Below are 13749 nucleotides of genomic sequence, written 5' to 3'. Positions count from 1 at the left end.
CTACTTGAAGAACATCAACGTCGTTCCCTTCAACCCAGCTAGCTTTACTATGGCCTTACATGTACATACAGTGGGACTACAGCATGACATTTCTCCTGGAAGTGCCTCCTATGGATTCTGCCCCCCACATGATTGATTGGGACCCCCGTAACGGAGGCAAATGAGATCTCATTAGACAGCCCAGCTTGAACTAATTGCGGTTAATACACTAGAGGAGAGACTTTGCGTTTCCTCGTGTCAGTCTGTGATATAATGTCCCACCTGATGCTCGTGTTCAACATCCCGCAGGTCCCCGTGTCTTATAACTTTGGAAATCGCAGCACAAAGGGAGAATCTTATTTCATTTGGTAGTTCCTGTTCCTCCATGGAGGTTAAATTACAAACTCTCTCTCCTGTAACCTTTACGCCGCTTGCAAATAATTACCTTTGCAGTAAGTTTGCCTTGTAGGTGGTTTGAATTGCCCCGCGGGACTAAATCTGTGACTTTGTTACCAAATGTTACTCGTTAAGATTAATTAGCGCAGAAAGTGTTGTACATTTCACAGCGTCGGTTGCAGAATTTCAAGTCCCTGTGGATATAACTGAGTTTTTTTTAGAAATAAAAGTGTTTTTTGGGAAAAAGGTGGTTTTTTTTGTGTATTTTGCACCAGTTTCAAAATTAAAATATTAGTTTCATGCATTTGATTTTCTGAAGCAGCTTATTTATCATAGCACATTAACAAAAATAATATATATAATATAATTAATATTAATATATATAAATATTAATATTAATATATATAAAAAAGTAAAGGACATGTATAATTATTATTATTATTATTATTATCTTTTATTTATATAGCGCCAACAATCTACGCAGCGCTTAATACAATACATATATTCAAGGGGTCTGACAAGACAAGAATTGACGGACTAAGACAATACAATCTTGATAATATATTATAATTATATCTTATAATTATAATATAAAAAATATTTTTTTTCCCAGTGAACCTTCTACAATATTGTCTCGGAGTGAGAAAACATTCCGAATCCTGTTATCCCGTGGAGATTATTCACCAAGCAGAGGGATTGCTGAGATATTTTGATAACGTCGGAGTGATTTTTCTCACGGATAATGTAATTTAAATAAAACAAGATTGTGTCATCTCCGGGCCAGACATTTCACTTTAATGGTTATTGCCAATTTTTTTTTTTTACTTTTAAATAAAAACAATACTGCAAAATCTTTGCAGTTTCATTGTCAGAGTCTCAGGGTTTGAGCCAGTAACAAGGAAGAAAAGAAAAAGAAATAACAGAGAAAGAACAAATATATAATAAAATAACAAATGAATGTACTAAATGGCCCGGTTAACTATATTAAATTCTTTCCAGTAAATCAAATTATGTTGTTGCCATTGTCTAGAAAAGGAATGTCCAGCTGTTCGTTTGGCTAGTTGGCTAGTGAGGGTTTACTCTTGGAAAATAATAAGGGGTGGACTTGGTCAAGTTTTGGAGTCCACATCGGTTTCTTTGGCTCTAAAACTGATACTACATAAAACATATAAACAGCTTACAAATTGCAGTATCTTTCAAATATTGGGATGTGTCTGCCAAGCAAAATGCACCCCCACAGTGTAGGCCTAGAGAACCCATCGGCATACCTGGGAACCCTCAAGGTTTGACCCTCAGTCTCTGGGTTTCTACACCAATCTGTCACTGGGAATGAAATTAGTTGCTTTGTGCCCTCATTCACTCTCATTCACTCACTCTGTCATGGTCTCTAAATGTTTCCCTACATTCTCTGCGGACCACATCTGCTTCTGCCAACCACGTCCACATCTTCTTGACCAATCCCAATCGGGGAGAGGACATCACCGAAAGCGCCACCATTTTGCCCTAAGGCGAACTTCTGCCAAAATTGGAGCGCTTTCTCTGATGTCTTCTCCCCTAATTAGAGGATGGAGGGAGAGGACGTCACCAGAAGCAGCGCTATTTTGGCAGAAGTTTGTGCCAGGTTATGTCCGTGGAGATGCAGACCATGATAGAAGATAAAAGAGAGAAGCTGACATACAGGAGACAGATGATGAAGAACAAAAAGATGCGGCAGAGAACGTAGGGAAAAATTTAGTGTAGGAGAGTGAGTGAGAGTGTGAGTGTGAGTGCTTCGTTTTCATGGCTTCATGCAAATTTTCCAAAATTCTGTAAATTTGCAATATATACAAATCCAAATGCACAAGTCTAACTTAGATAATGATTTAACTCTTTAAAACGTGTTTAGGAAGTTGAGTGACATAGTTACATTCTCTTGTATTACGTACGTCAAACTTTGTCTCAATCTTCATAATTCCTCAATTCATTTACTAAAACGAAGGATCAATAACAGTGCCTACGATCAGAACACCAACCAATCAACGTCAAACCAGTTCATCAAATACTACCAAATAATTCCACTTATTGAAGAAAAGGCACATTTTATAAGTATTTTTAATAGATCATTTTGCTTATTATTCTAAATATTGTGACCGTTCCAACCTTTTTGATTGATGATGTGATGATAAAGCCTTAAGAAGCCTCAGCCGCAGAAAAATAACTAAACCGAACTATGTACTAAAAATAAATATATAGGCTAAATCATGGCGTGGGGGGGGTGGAATAAAAATATATGCAACCCCTTTGCGTTTCATGTACTTGTCTGCTTCTGCGTTTCGCATGCTGTGTGTATATTTTTAATTCATGGAACTTATACATGGCTACATAGTATAAGGCCCCCGATCTAGCTTTCCCATCGTTTGGTGTTGATTACTTAACCTTGGACTATGATTGTAATGCGTTTCTCCTATAAATATGCCTTCTTGGTCCATTACTTTCAATATTTTATTTTATTTTTTTGGAAATGTGTTTTCGTAACCTCGTCCCCCTTACAGGTGCTGCTTTCTAATATGGTTAGAATTGGGAAGGGGTTTGTGTTAATCCCGCTGTTGACTTGCACATATTATATTTGGCTCCGCGTTCTAGAGACACTCCACATGGGTGATGTATATATTATCTAATCCAACCAAAATATAATATTATATTCGGCTCCGGAGAGCGTCAGCAGAGACCTTCTGCACACATTCCATTCATCCTTTAGATGGTCTTCTGATTACTAAGCTCGGCCACCAGCAGGATGCCTGTTACATAAAACGTACTCTGTGGATGGAAAACACACTTGTTTAAGAAGCTTACTCCGATTTACAACATCTTTATGCGAAGTTCTTAAAATTAGTTTGTAATTTTTCATTATATTATATTATATAGTTATATTTGGGTTGGTGATCATCTCTAGCATGCCTCATTCATGGCCAATCAATATCAAATGTTGAGACAACCTCTTCATTGACTTTTTGAGGGAAGCCCATGCTCCCCAAAGCCAACATGGCTGTCTGCAGTGCTGGATTGGCCATCTGTCACACTGGACTTTGCCCAGTGGGCCATTGGCCAGTAGCACCACCATACTTACCTGATCTGCCTCTCTCATAGCACATCGGGATACGCAACGTGCGGCCACTAGCTGGATATGTTAGACGGCATGCTGTGCGCTGTGTGTGTCCAACCCGGCAGATGGAGATATGTCATTTGGAGGCCACTGGCCTTAAAGTGCCACAGTCGCCCCCAGTCCAGCCCTGGATGTCTCATAGAACATGTCCCCATCTATGGGTGAATGTATGTGGATGAAGGATATCCACAATATTTAAAATGGCTAAAGAGAGTGCGGTGGAAGAAATAGCCAGGGGAAAAGGCTAAATACAGGCATTTGGAAGACGAAGAATGTATTTTATTTATACACTTTATAAAACATGCTGTTTCTATACATTATTGTGACTTTTGGGAATGTAGAACCCTGTGATACCCTCCTACCCAGCAAACAGACTAAGCTACAAGAAAAGAGGGGCAGGAGAGGAAAGAGGGGCATAAGAGCAGGAAAGGGGGTCAAAGGGGGGGCAGGGATTTGAGTCCCAAAATATGGAGTGGGCAGTCCGACTGTACATAAAAAACTACATAAAAAAATAATTATTAAATAAAATAAGGGCTTGTTCCTTTATTTCGTTATTTTTTTAGTTTGCATTGTTTCTCTTTTTTAAAAAAAAAAAATCCAGTTTTGGTTGTGAAACATGTTTTATTCCAGCCCATTTCTCATCCTAGGGAGGTTTTCTAAATATTTTGTACCGTTTGACACAATGAAAAAATATTTGCTTTTAGCACCGAGAGTTGGTATAAAGGTGAGTCTGAGGTCCTCCTTTTGTTCTAAAGTTCACTCTGTGAGTTTTGTTATTCAGATTTCCACATCCTCGCTAGACATTTTCTTTCCTTTATAAGAGACAAAAGATAGAATGTTTCCTTTCAAAACAATTTTAGATGCTTCCCAGAACAGCGGTGTTTGCTTATCTATAAAATGTACTTTGCTAAATTGTTCAAAATCCTACCATTTATTTTTAATGTAATCTTTCAAGTCTTGGCATTGCGTGAGTGAGTCGGGAAATTTCCAGTGAAAGGTTCTGGCATATTTACAAGAGTTCAAAGGTACAGCAGACAATCTAAAGCCAATTATACCGGGGGAACGCATCTTCGAGGGACAAGGAGCCGTCTGATATCATAGAGAATGCAGGGTAGGTCTGGTTAAATGAGACAATCTATGGTCACGGAGTAAGAAACTCTTGGGTTGAGTTTCATGTGTTTCTTCACTGGACGTTTGCTGGTGACCTAAAACATTTTCCCCGAATTCTTTATGGCTCGTGAATGTCTAACCAAAGTGTTTTTTCATCGGCAATCATGGCCAAGACATACATGATGCCTAGATAAACGGGGTATAAGGTAAAATGGTACTTAACCCAGCAAACTAGCTTCCTAGGACCTATGAAGAGCTAATGGCACGACAACCTGTAGATAATTCATTGAGATACGTAGTTTTGTATCTTGGATTCTGCTGGTGGAATCCGTCACGTAGAGTTTAGGAGAGAAGACACACCAGGAGTGGCACGTGAAAGATGGAAGATGATCGAAGACGTGCTTTTCCAGTAGACTATATGAATGTCTGTTCCTCAAACAGAGTGAGAACTTATTTGAAGGACCCCTACAGCCTCTGGCTGGACAACCTAGGGTAAATTATTTGTGTCTGAAGATATGTTGGGATGAGTTGACCTCATTCAGATGTTGAAGAGATGTGGATAAATCTTAAAACCAGGATCAGGCAGGGTTACGCTGTGTTGGGACGTCCACAACTTCTCTCGCTGGATACATTAAGGTGAATGTTCCATCTTCTCGTGTTACGGAACTAACTTCAAATCACTTTAATGCTGTGCCATGGAGGCTGATTTCCCAACAGGGTAATTCATCTTTGTGCGAGTGGGCTCATTAAGGTTTCGTTCCAGAAGCATTACTTAATAGCCTTTTTAACTTGCTTGGTCTGCATAATTATAATTAAAGCCTTCTCTGTATCCACCTCCTGTCTGTTTCTGCGAGGCAGTTGTGTTCGTTAGATGGATCTCCTGGACATTTCGCAAATGGAAGAAGGCCCTCATTCACAGATTGGATTATATATCCAGAGGACATAGCACAGAGTTGACTGTCTTGCATGATTTAGGATATAAAGCTGTCTGAAAACGTTTGACTTATTACCAAACGTGTTTCATATCAGGCACACAATGTCTTGGCGCCCAAGCTGAAATGGTCTTCATCTCCTGCTCCAAGAGACTCTAACCTTGAAGAGCACAAAACGTTCTTTTACTTGGGAGAAAGAAGATACCTACCGAATCACTACAGCCTTCGAGACCCCCATTCCGGAAGCTCTGGTGTTAATTTTGGTCCAATACTCAAGAGCTGCTTGTGTAGGGCGAATTATTTTGGCACTGGGGATTCTTACAGTAATGTAGAAGCAACTGTGCTGGAAGTCAGCAGTGGATCATGTTTCTCCTTGTACGTCTCTCTATGCTCTCTCTCTTTCTTAGCGATATTTGATGTAAACAAACTGGTGTCAGTAACGTTTCTTCCTCTTATTTGGCGAGATGTACATTTGCCACATCGATGGAAGCGTTTGTATAGAATAAAATTATTCACCTCTACCTTTTTAAAAACGGGTTTTGTTCTAATACTTAAGTCTTCTACATGGATGACCGTATCCAAGTGAATCATTATTACCGAACTCTGAGGTCACCTGGATGCCCCAGCTGTTACTGTAAAGAAAAAGAGTGAGATTCTCAACAATGTATCATCGATGTATCTTCTATAGGATACGCAGTTCTGAGGTCATGATGGAGGCAAGGTAGATGTTTTCAAATATAAAATAAGTTCAGGGAAGAGCATTTTTGTTATCTTGTAAAATATTAAACAATAAACTCCCATTTTCAGTGTGAGCATTTATTTCCCCCCCCCCCATATTTTTCAATTCATCACCTCTTAAGCTCTATTTCCAATCCTCCTGGCCTCACCCAATGATGTGAATATAATGCACCAGATGCTGAATATTACAGAACGAAATATTTTATTGTAGGCTAACTTATCTACTAAACTTATCTAATGTCTAAACTATGTACATTATGATTAGTAGAAATGTAGGTAGGGCCCAATTTTGTAGAAGGGCCCTGAAAGGCAACGTCTTCTTCTTCATCCCCAGACAATTAATCGTTCATGAAAGGGATGCATCTGAAGTTGTAGGAAATGCACTTCAGGCAGTGAACAATCACAAAGAGCCCAAAACAGCCAAGGGCAGTAAGGCCAATCGTTTTCATGGCGTAAATTGAGTCCGGGTCGGTGATTTTGCGCTGTTTCAGCGGGTCTCTCACCACATTAAGGCGGAATCCAGCCTTCAGTTTACCGTCCAGCCAGCAGTAGTAGATGCCTTTGTCACCGCGTTCGACGGAATGAATGTTCAGGTGGTTCCCATGGTCAATAAAGACCCGCATGGACGCTTTTTGCCCAATCAGGTAATCTGCAAGGTACAGGCGCTCTTTATCCTTGTCCCAGGCTACCGAATGATGTGGTTTGGCATCTGGACAAGCAAGGACTAGGTTTTGCCCCAGAGCGTGTGTATGTACCTGAGTGGGTGCCTTAGGGATAAAGGGAATGTGCTTCTTCAGTTTGTAGAGGCTGTGCATCAGGCTTTGCAGCTTCCCGAAGAAACCCTTTTTTGCTTTGAAGCAAGGAGTCTCACAGCTCCTAATCAATATTTCGGTTTTCCTGTCGGCCAGGTAGGGCTTGAATCTTGCTGGTACAGCTCCGGAGCCGCAGGGGGCCACATCAGCCTTACTCACCCGGTACCTTGGGAAAATGTACGGGCTTTGAAGGTAGCACATTCCCAATCTCCTCTGTTCTCCTCTCACATCACAGCGGTCGCACTTGGACCATTCCCACAAAGCCGTGAAAGCCGTGAAGTCCTTCATCTTCAGCTCCGGCTGTGGATTTGCATGCTTGTCTGCAAAGGTGATGTGAGCGTCCCTGGATGGCTGGATGTCCACGTTGTAGCCGTAGAAGAACTGTCCATCCAGAGTGCCGCAGATATAATGTCCAGATTCTTCCGGCTGAGCCTGGAAGACGATGAGGTTGAACATCTTTATATCGTACGAGAGATGGGCAACGGACTGAATCTGTCCTCGTTTGCCGTCCACGGCGGTAGCCGAAATTCTCGTAAGAATGCGGGTGTCCTTTGCACCTAAGTTCCTTTGGTAGTACCACACCACGGAGTGTACGTTATCCGGTTTGCAATTGCAGGGTAGTTCAAAGGTCATGTCAGCCAGGTACGCAACGGAATCAAAAAGTAGAAAAGCAGGGCAGGGAACAACGCTGTAGATGTCCTCCTTTTCTGTAATTTCAAAGTTCTGCGCTGGAGACAAGATGCAGAAAATGGCCACCAACCATAAAGGTGAAGAAGTCCACAGCGAGGCATGCGCCATTATCCTAGGAAAGTAGTAGGACGCAGCAGTAGCTTCCAGTAAAAGTCCACACAATGTCTGTGTCTTTTTGTTTGCTATATAAGCAACGCAATAGAATTCTCAATCCAAGAAAAATCTCCTAACAGCAGCGGGGAAACACAGGTGATGTGCACTCCGGTGCTACAGCAGAGTAACTGTGCGTGGACACGGATTGTTCTTGGAGTGTGATGCTGAAGGTTCTATGATGTCACAATAGACAGCTGCACACTGAAAATGTCACTGATGATGTCACAATGGAAGTCCCTGCATGGCTGTACTGTATAAGTGTTGTAACAGCATTTATATTTATCTATATACACAGTATATATATACACACAATATATATATATATACATATATATATATAGATAGATATATAGTATATATATCTATATATAAATATATACACAATATATATATGTACAGTATATATATATTTGCATAAGCATATGATGATGTCACAATGGTTTTCCATGTGTGGCTGTCCTGTTTAAGTGTTATAAGAGCATTTACATATATCTATATACACAGTATCTATTTATATATATATATATATATATATATATATACACACAATATATATATATATATGTATATAATGTAGGTTTAACCCTTTAAGAATGCAGGTATTTTATACTAATTTACACTTTAGGAAACACAGGGATTAAGCTTTTTTAGCTCTGTCACTCCTTCCCTGTATTCCCCCATTTTTTATATGACAATGTATCAAATGTCTTCATCTTACTCTCTTTCTTAGCGATATTTGATGTAAACAAACTGGTGTCAGTAACGTTTCTTCCTCTTATTTGGCGAGATGTACATTTGCCACATCGATGGAAGCCTTTGTTAGAATTTAGGAATGTCTCTCTATCATGGTTTTTTTTCTCAAATCTAGATTTATACCCAAACTAGGCGACCCTCCAAAAGTTATCCCCGGGGGGTTCGTGCGGAAATTAGTTTTGAAATCATTATCTTTCGATAATTTTGGCCAATGTGGCCTCATTATTGTTTTTTTTTAGATCACTGCGGCATTTATCATATTTGAGCATTAATGGCGCTATCTCCTTAAATTAATTATCTCTGCAGTTGGGTTTAAGAGATCTCCTTTTTTAAGTTTAGCTGTCTCCTCGAACGCCCGGGAAACCGGTGCCGGACGATAACCTTAAAAAAAGGAATTCACTGCTCATTTTCTTCGCCTGTTCTTCAAAAATAATATTATCCGTACAATTTCTTTTTATTTCCATAAGTTGTTGCTCAGGATTGTAATCAAGCCATGAATTATAACGGCCGCTATTATATAGAATGAAATTATTCACCTCTACCTTTTAAAAAACGGGTTTTGTTCTAATAATTAAGTCTTCTACATGGATGACCGTATCCAAGTAAATCATTATTACCGAACTCTGAGGTCACCTGGATGCCCCAGCTGTTACTGTAAAGAAAAAGAGTGAGATTCTCAACAATGTATCATCGATGTATCTTCTATAGGATACGCAGTTCTGAGGTCATGATGGAGGCAAGGTAGATGTTTTCAAATATAAAATAAGTTCAGGGAAGAGCATTTTTGTTATCTTGTAAAATATTAAACAATAAACTCCCATTTTCAGTGTGAGCATTTATTTCCCCCCCCCCCCATATTTTTCAATTCATCACCTCTTAAGCTCTATTTCCAATCCTCCTGGCCTCACCCAATGATGTGAATATAATGCACCAGATGCTGAATATTACAGAACGAAATATTTTATTGTAGGCTAACTTATCTACTAAACTTATCTAATGTCTAAACTATGTACATTATGATTAGTAGAAATGTAGGTAGGGCCCAATTTTGTAGAAGGGCCCTGAAAGGCAGCGTCTTCTTCTTCATCCCCAGACAATTAATCGTTCATGAAAGGGATGCATCTGAAGTTGTAGGAAATGCACTTCAGGCAGTGAACAATCACAAAGAGCCCAAAGCAGCCAAGGGCAGTAAGGCCAATCGTTTTCATGGCGTAAATTGAGTCCGGGTCGGTGATTTTGCGCTGCTTCAGCGGGTCTCTCACCACATTAAGGCGGAATCCAGCCTTCAGTTTACCGTCCAGCCAGCAGTAGTAGATGCCTTTGTCACCGCGTTCGACGGAATGAATGTTCAGGTGGTTCCCATGGTCAATAAAGACCCGCATGGACGCTTTTTGCCCAATTAGGTAATCTGCAAGGTACAGACGCTCTTTATCCTTGTCCCAGGCTACCGAATGATGTGGTTTGGCATCTGGACAAGCAAGGACTAGGTTTTGCCCCAGAGCGTGTGTATGTACCTGCGTGGGTGCCTTAGGGATAAAGGGAATGTGCTTTTTCAGTTTGTAGAGGCTGTGCATCAGGCTTTGCAGCTTCCCGAAGAAACCCTTTTTTGCTTTGAAGCAAGGAGTCTCACAGCTCCTAATCAATATCTCAGTTTTCCTGTCGGCCAGGTAGGGCTTGAATCTTGCTGGTACAGCTCCGGAGCCACAGGGGGCCACATCAGCCTTACTCACCCGGTACCTTGGGAAAATGTACGGGCTTTGAAGGTAGCACATTCCCAATCTCCTCTGTTCTCCTCTCACATCACAGCGGTCGCACTTGGACCATTCCCACAAAGCCGTGAAAGCCGTGAAGTCCTTCATCTTCAGCTCCGGCTGTGGATTTTCATGCTTGTCTGCAAAGGTGATGTGAGCGTCCCTGGATGGCTGGATGTCCACGTTGTAGCCGTAGAAGAACTGTCCATCCAGAGTGCCGCAGATATAATGTCCAGATTCTTCCGGCTGAGCCTGGAAGACGATGAGGTTGAACATCTTTATATCGTACGAGAGATGGGCAACGGACTGAATCTGTCCTCGTTTGCCGTCCACGGCGGTAGCCGAAATTCTCGTAAGAATGCGCGTGTCCTTTGCACCTAAGTTCCTTTGGTAGTACCACACCACGGAGTGTACGTTATCCGGTTTGCAATTGCAGGGTAGTTCAAAGGTCATGTCAGCCAGGTACGCAACAGAATCAAAAAGTAGAAAAGCAGGGCAGGGAACAACGCTGTAGATGTCCTCCTTTTCTGTAATTTCAAAGTTCTGCGCTGGAGACAAGATGCAGAAAATGGCCACCACCCATAAAGGTGAAGAAGTCCACAGCGAGGCATGCGCCATTATCCTAGGAAAGTACTGGGACGCAGCAGTAGCTTCCAGTTAAAGTCCACACAATGTCTGTGTCTTTTTGTTTGCTATATAAGCAACGCAATAGAATTCTCAATCCAAGAAAAATCTCCTAACAGCAGCGGGGAAACACAGGTGATGTGCACTCCGGTGCTACAGCAGAGTAACTGTGCGTGGACACTGATTGTTCTTGGAGTGTGATGCTGAAGGTTCTATGATGTCACAGTAGACAGCTGCACACTGAAAATGTCACTGATGATGTCACAATGGTTGTCCCTGCATGGCTGTACTGTATAAGTGTTGTAACAGCCTTTATATTTATCTATATACACAGTATATATACATATAGTATATATAGTATATATATATATATATACACAATATATATATGTACAGTATATATTTGTATATATATGTATATCTATATATATGTGTTTGTATAAGTATATGATGATGTCACAATGGTTTTCCTGTGTGGCTGTACTGTATAAGTGTTATAAGAGCATTTATATATAGATGAATATTGTATATCTATATATATATATAATTATATCTGTATATATATAATTATGTATCTGGCTTCTCTTTATAATGCTGAACCTTATATATTATATATTTTTATTAAGTCAAAAATTCGAGCTAAAATAAGTGTTTTTGTCTCAGATGTGCAGTGGCTGTGCTGAGGTTAGCGGTTGCAGATAGAAGTATCTTCCCAATCTGGGGTTAGCACCATGCTTTGAATAGCTGCTTCAAACACATTATGGCCAACTGTCACTTGTGAAATAGCAAAGGTGGGCAAGCTGGAGAAAGCAGGGATTGAGCTGACCCCTACATCAGCTCATGGATCCAGCACAGAAGCTTCCCAAAGTATAGGAGGACCATCAATGTTGATGGAGGGTCCTACTTAGCTTTAGAATACGTGTGGTTCTTCCAAATTGCTGATATAGGCAATGGGTCCACATCGGCTCATCAAGTCTTACCAAGCACAGCTAGCCCAAAGGTCCTGCGGTGTGAAAGATAAACCACTTGAGCCAGATTTAGTCTAGAGCTAAATCGAGAACATTGCTAGCCACCGGCGAGGTCCAGCTAGATGGAAAGTTGTGTTTCATTATTCGTGGTTTAGTGAACGTGGGTTTTGCCCTAATGGGATTTAAAGAAAACGTATATGCTGCAAAACTCTAAATATCAGTTCTGGAAGGTTTTTACGCCGGATCATTTTAAGCTGCATGAAAGACATCTAGTGAAGCATTGCAAGGTGACGATCCGGCACATTGTTCCTAGACATTGTTGCATTCACCGTTAAGAGTCTATAATTGGCAATATAATGCAAACGCCAAAGTCATATGCATCCTATACATCAAAAGGTTCCAAATACGCTAATAAGGCAATAAACGTTATAATATAACAAGACGTTTTGGGTCAAGGACCTCCTTTTCAACTCAAAGATATTCGAGAAGTGCGGTATTTCCCCCCCGATTGAAGCCACATGAAACAAATTTCTGCAAATCCATCTGATCTCATAAAGGGGAACCTGAGAAGGCATTATTGGAATTAGGAAGCAATATCTCCCGTTCGATCTTGGAATGATCTCAGATCAGAAGACCACGTCTGTTCTGGAAAATCCTGTCTGGTCTCCAGTAGAGGATATTCTCTGCGCGGCCGTGGATATGAATGGGATGATTTCTTTCATCACACAGACCATGCGGAATGTTTCCAAGCATGATAAAGTTTCTGGTGGATCGTATGTATGCGGGAGACAGCGATCACCTTCTTAGGAGGCCACAGAACCACAAAAGCCTGATGTGACCTTGTAATTATTTGGTGCTTTTTTTCTACAGTATCCTACTTTTTGGCCATTAAAGATCATCTTATAAGACTATAATAGATAGCTAGAATTGTTCTTAATTATTTCCATCAACCTACCCACCTTCTTTTTCTCCATGGACATGCTGCTATGTACTGTGTTCATGATGAACTCGGAAGTTTTAGGTATGATAATTTATACACAAAGGATAATTAACCGCCCGAAAAAAACTGTGAAAATTATACCAAATAATGTCTCACAAAATATATATATAAATATAATATATATATATAAATATATATATATATATATATATATTGTCATAACAGTGTACACAAGTTTAAAATCAACACTGTACCACAAATACAGACCCAATATAATCTGAAAGTATCACTGTAACAAAATTGTAACAAAATATTGTAACAAAATAGACAATATTGGAAATGGCTCTGTCTGTGCAGCTGCTCCTGTAAGATATTTCATATTTTTTCAAAAAACTACAAGAAGGAATAGAGTTAATTTTTATTCTCAGTATTAGCTTGTAATGTCCAATCAATACATTAGTTTTGGTCTATGTATATTTGACTTATTATTTAAAACATGTCATTTTTAATTAGACCATCTTGCCCCCATTGGGACCTGCCGATAATGCTTTAACCCTCGGGTATATATATATATATAAAAAAAAATATATATATATAAAAAAATATATATATATATATATATATATATATAAAAAAAATATATATATATATATAAAAAATATATATATATATATATGTATATATATATATATATATATATATATATATATATATAAATATATATCTATACATATATATATATATATATATATATATATATA

At 39.6% G+C, this 13749-nt stretch overlaps 2 protein-coding genes across 2 annotated transcripts; both read right to left on the bottom strand.

Moving 5' to 3' along the window:
- Positions 1-6635: 6635 nt before the first annotated feature.
- LOC128470907 (Ig-like V-type domain-containing protein FAM187A) lies at positions 6636-7907 on the bottom strand. Its single transcript, XM_053452762.1, has one exon. It carries the CDS (start codon positions 7905-7907, stop codon positions 6636-6638), a length of 1272 nt encoding a protein of 423 aa, XP_053308737.1.
- Positions 7908-9802: 1895 nt separating this feature from the next.
- On the bottom strand, positions 9803-11074 carry LOC128470906 (Ig-like V-type domain-containing protein FAM187A). Its single transcript, XM_053452761.1, has one exon. The coding sequence runs from the start codon at positions 11072-11074 to the stop codon at positions 9803-9805; it is 1272 nt and encodes a 423-aa protein (XP_053308736.1).
- Between the last annotated feature and the right edge of the window lie 2675 nt (positions 11075-13749).

The sequence above is a fragment of the Spea bombifrons genome, chromosome 13 (assembly GCF_027358695.1).
Source record: "Spea bombifrons isolate aSpeBom1 chromosome 13, aSpeBom1.2.pri, whole genome shotgun sequence".
In the NCBI taxonomy this organism is placed as follows: Eukaryota; Metazoa; Chordata; class Amphibia; order Anura; family Pelobatidae; genus Spea; species Spea bombifrons.
Note: the sequence above shows the minus strand (reverse complement) of the source record. Positions and strands in the feature narration are given on the sequence as shown.

Bases quoted from the DNA above. Each gene is read 5' to 3' on its own strand.
- LOC128470906 (XM_053452761.1), bottom strand. From the start codon at position 11,074: ATGGCGCATGCCTCGCTGTGGACTTCTTCACCTTTATGGGTGGTGGCC.
- LOC128470907 (XM_053452762.1), bottom strand. From the start codon at position 7,907: ATGGCGCATGCCTCGCTGTGGACTTCTTCACCTTTATGGTTGGTGGCC.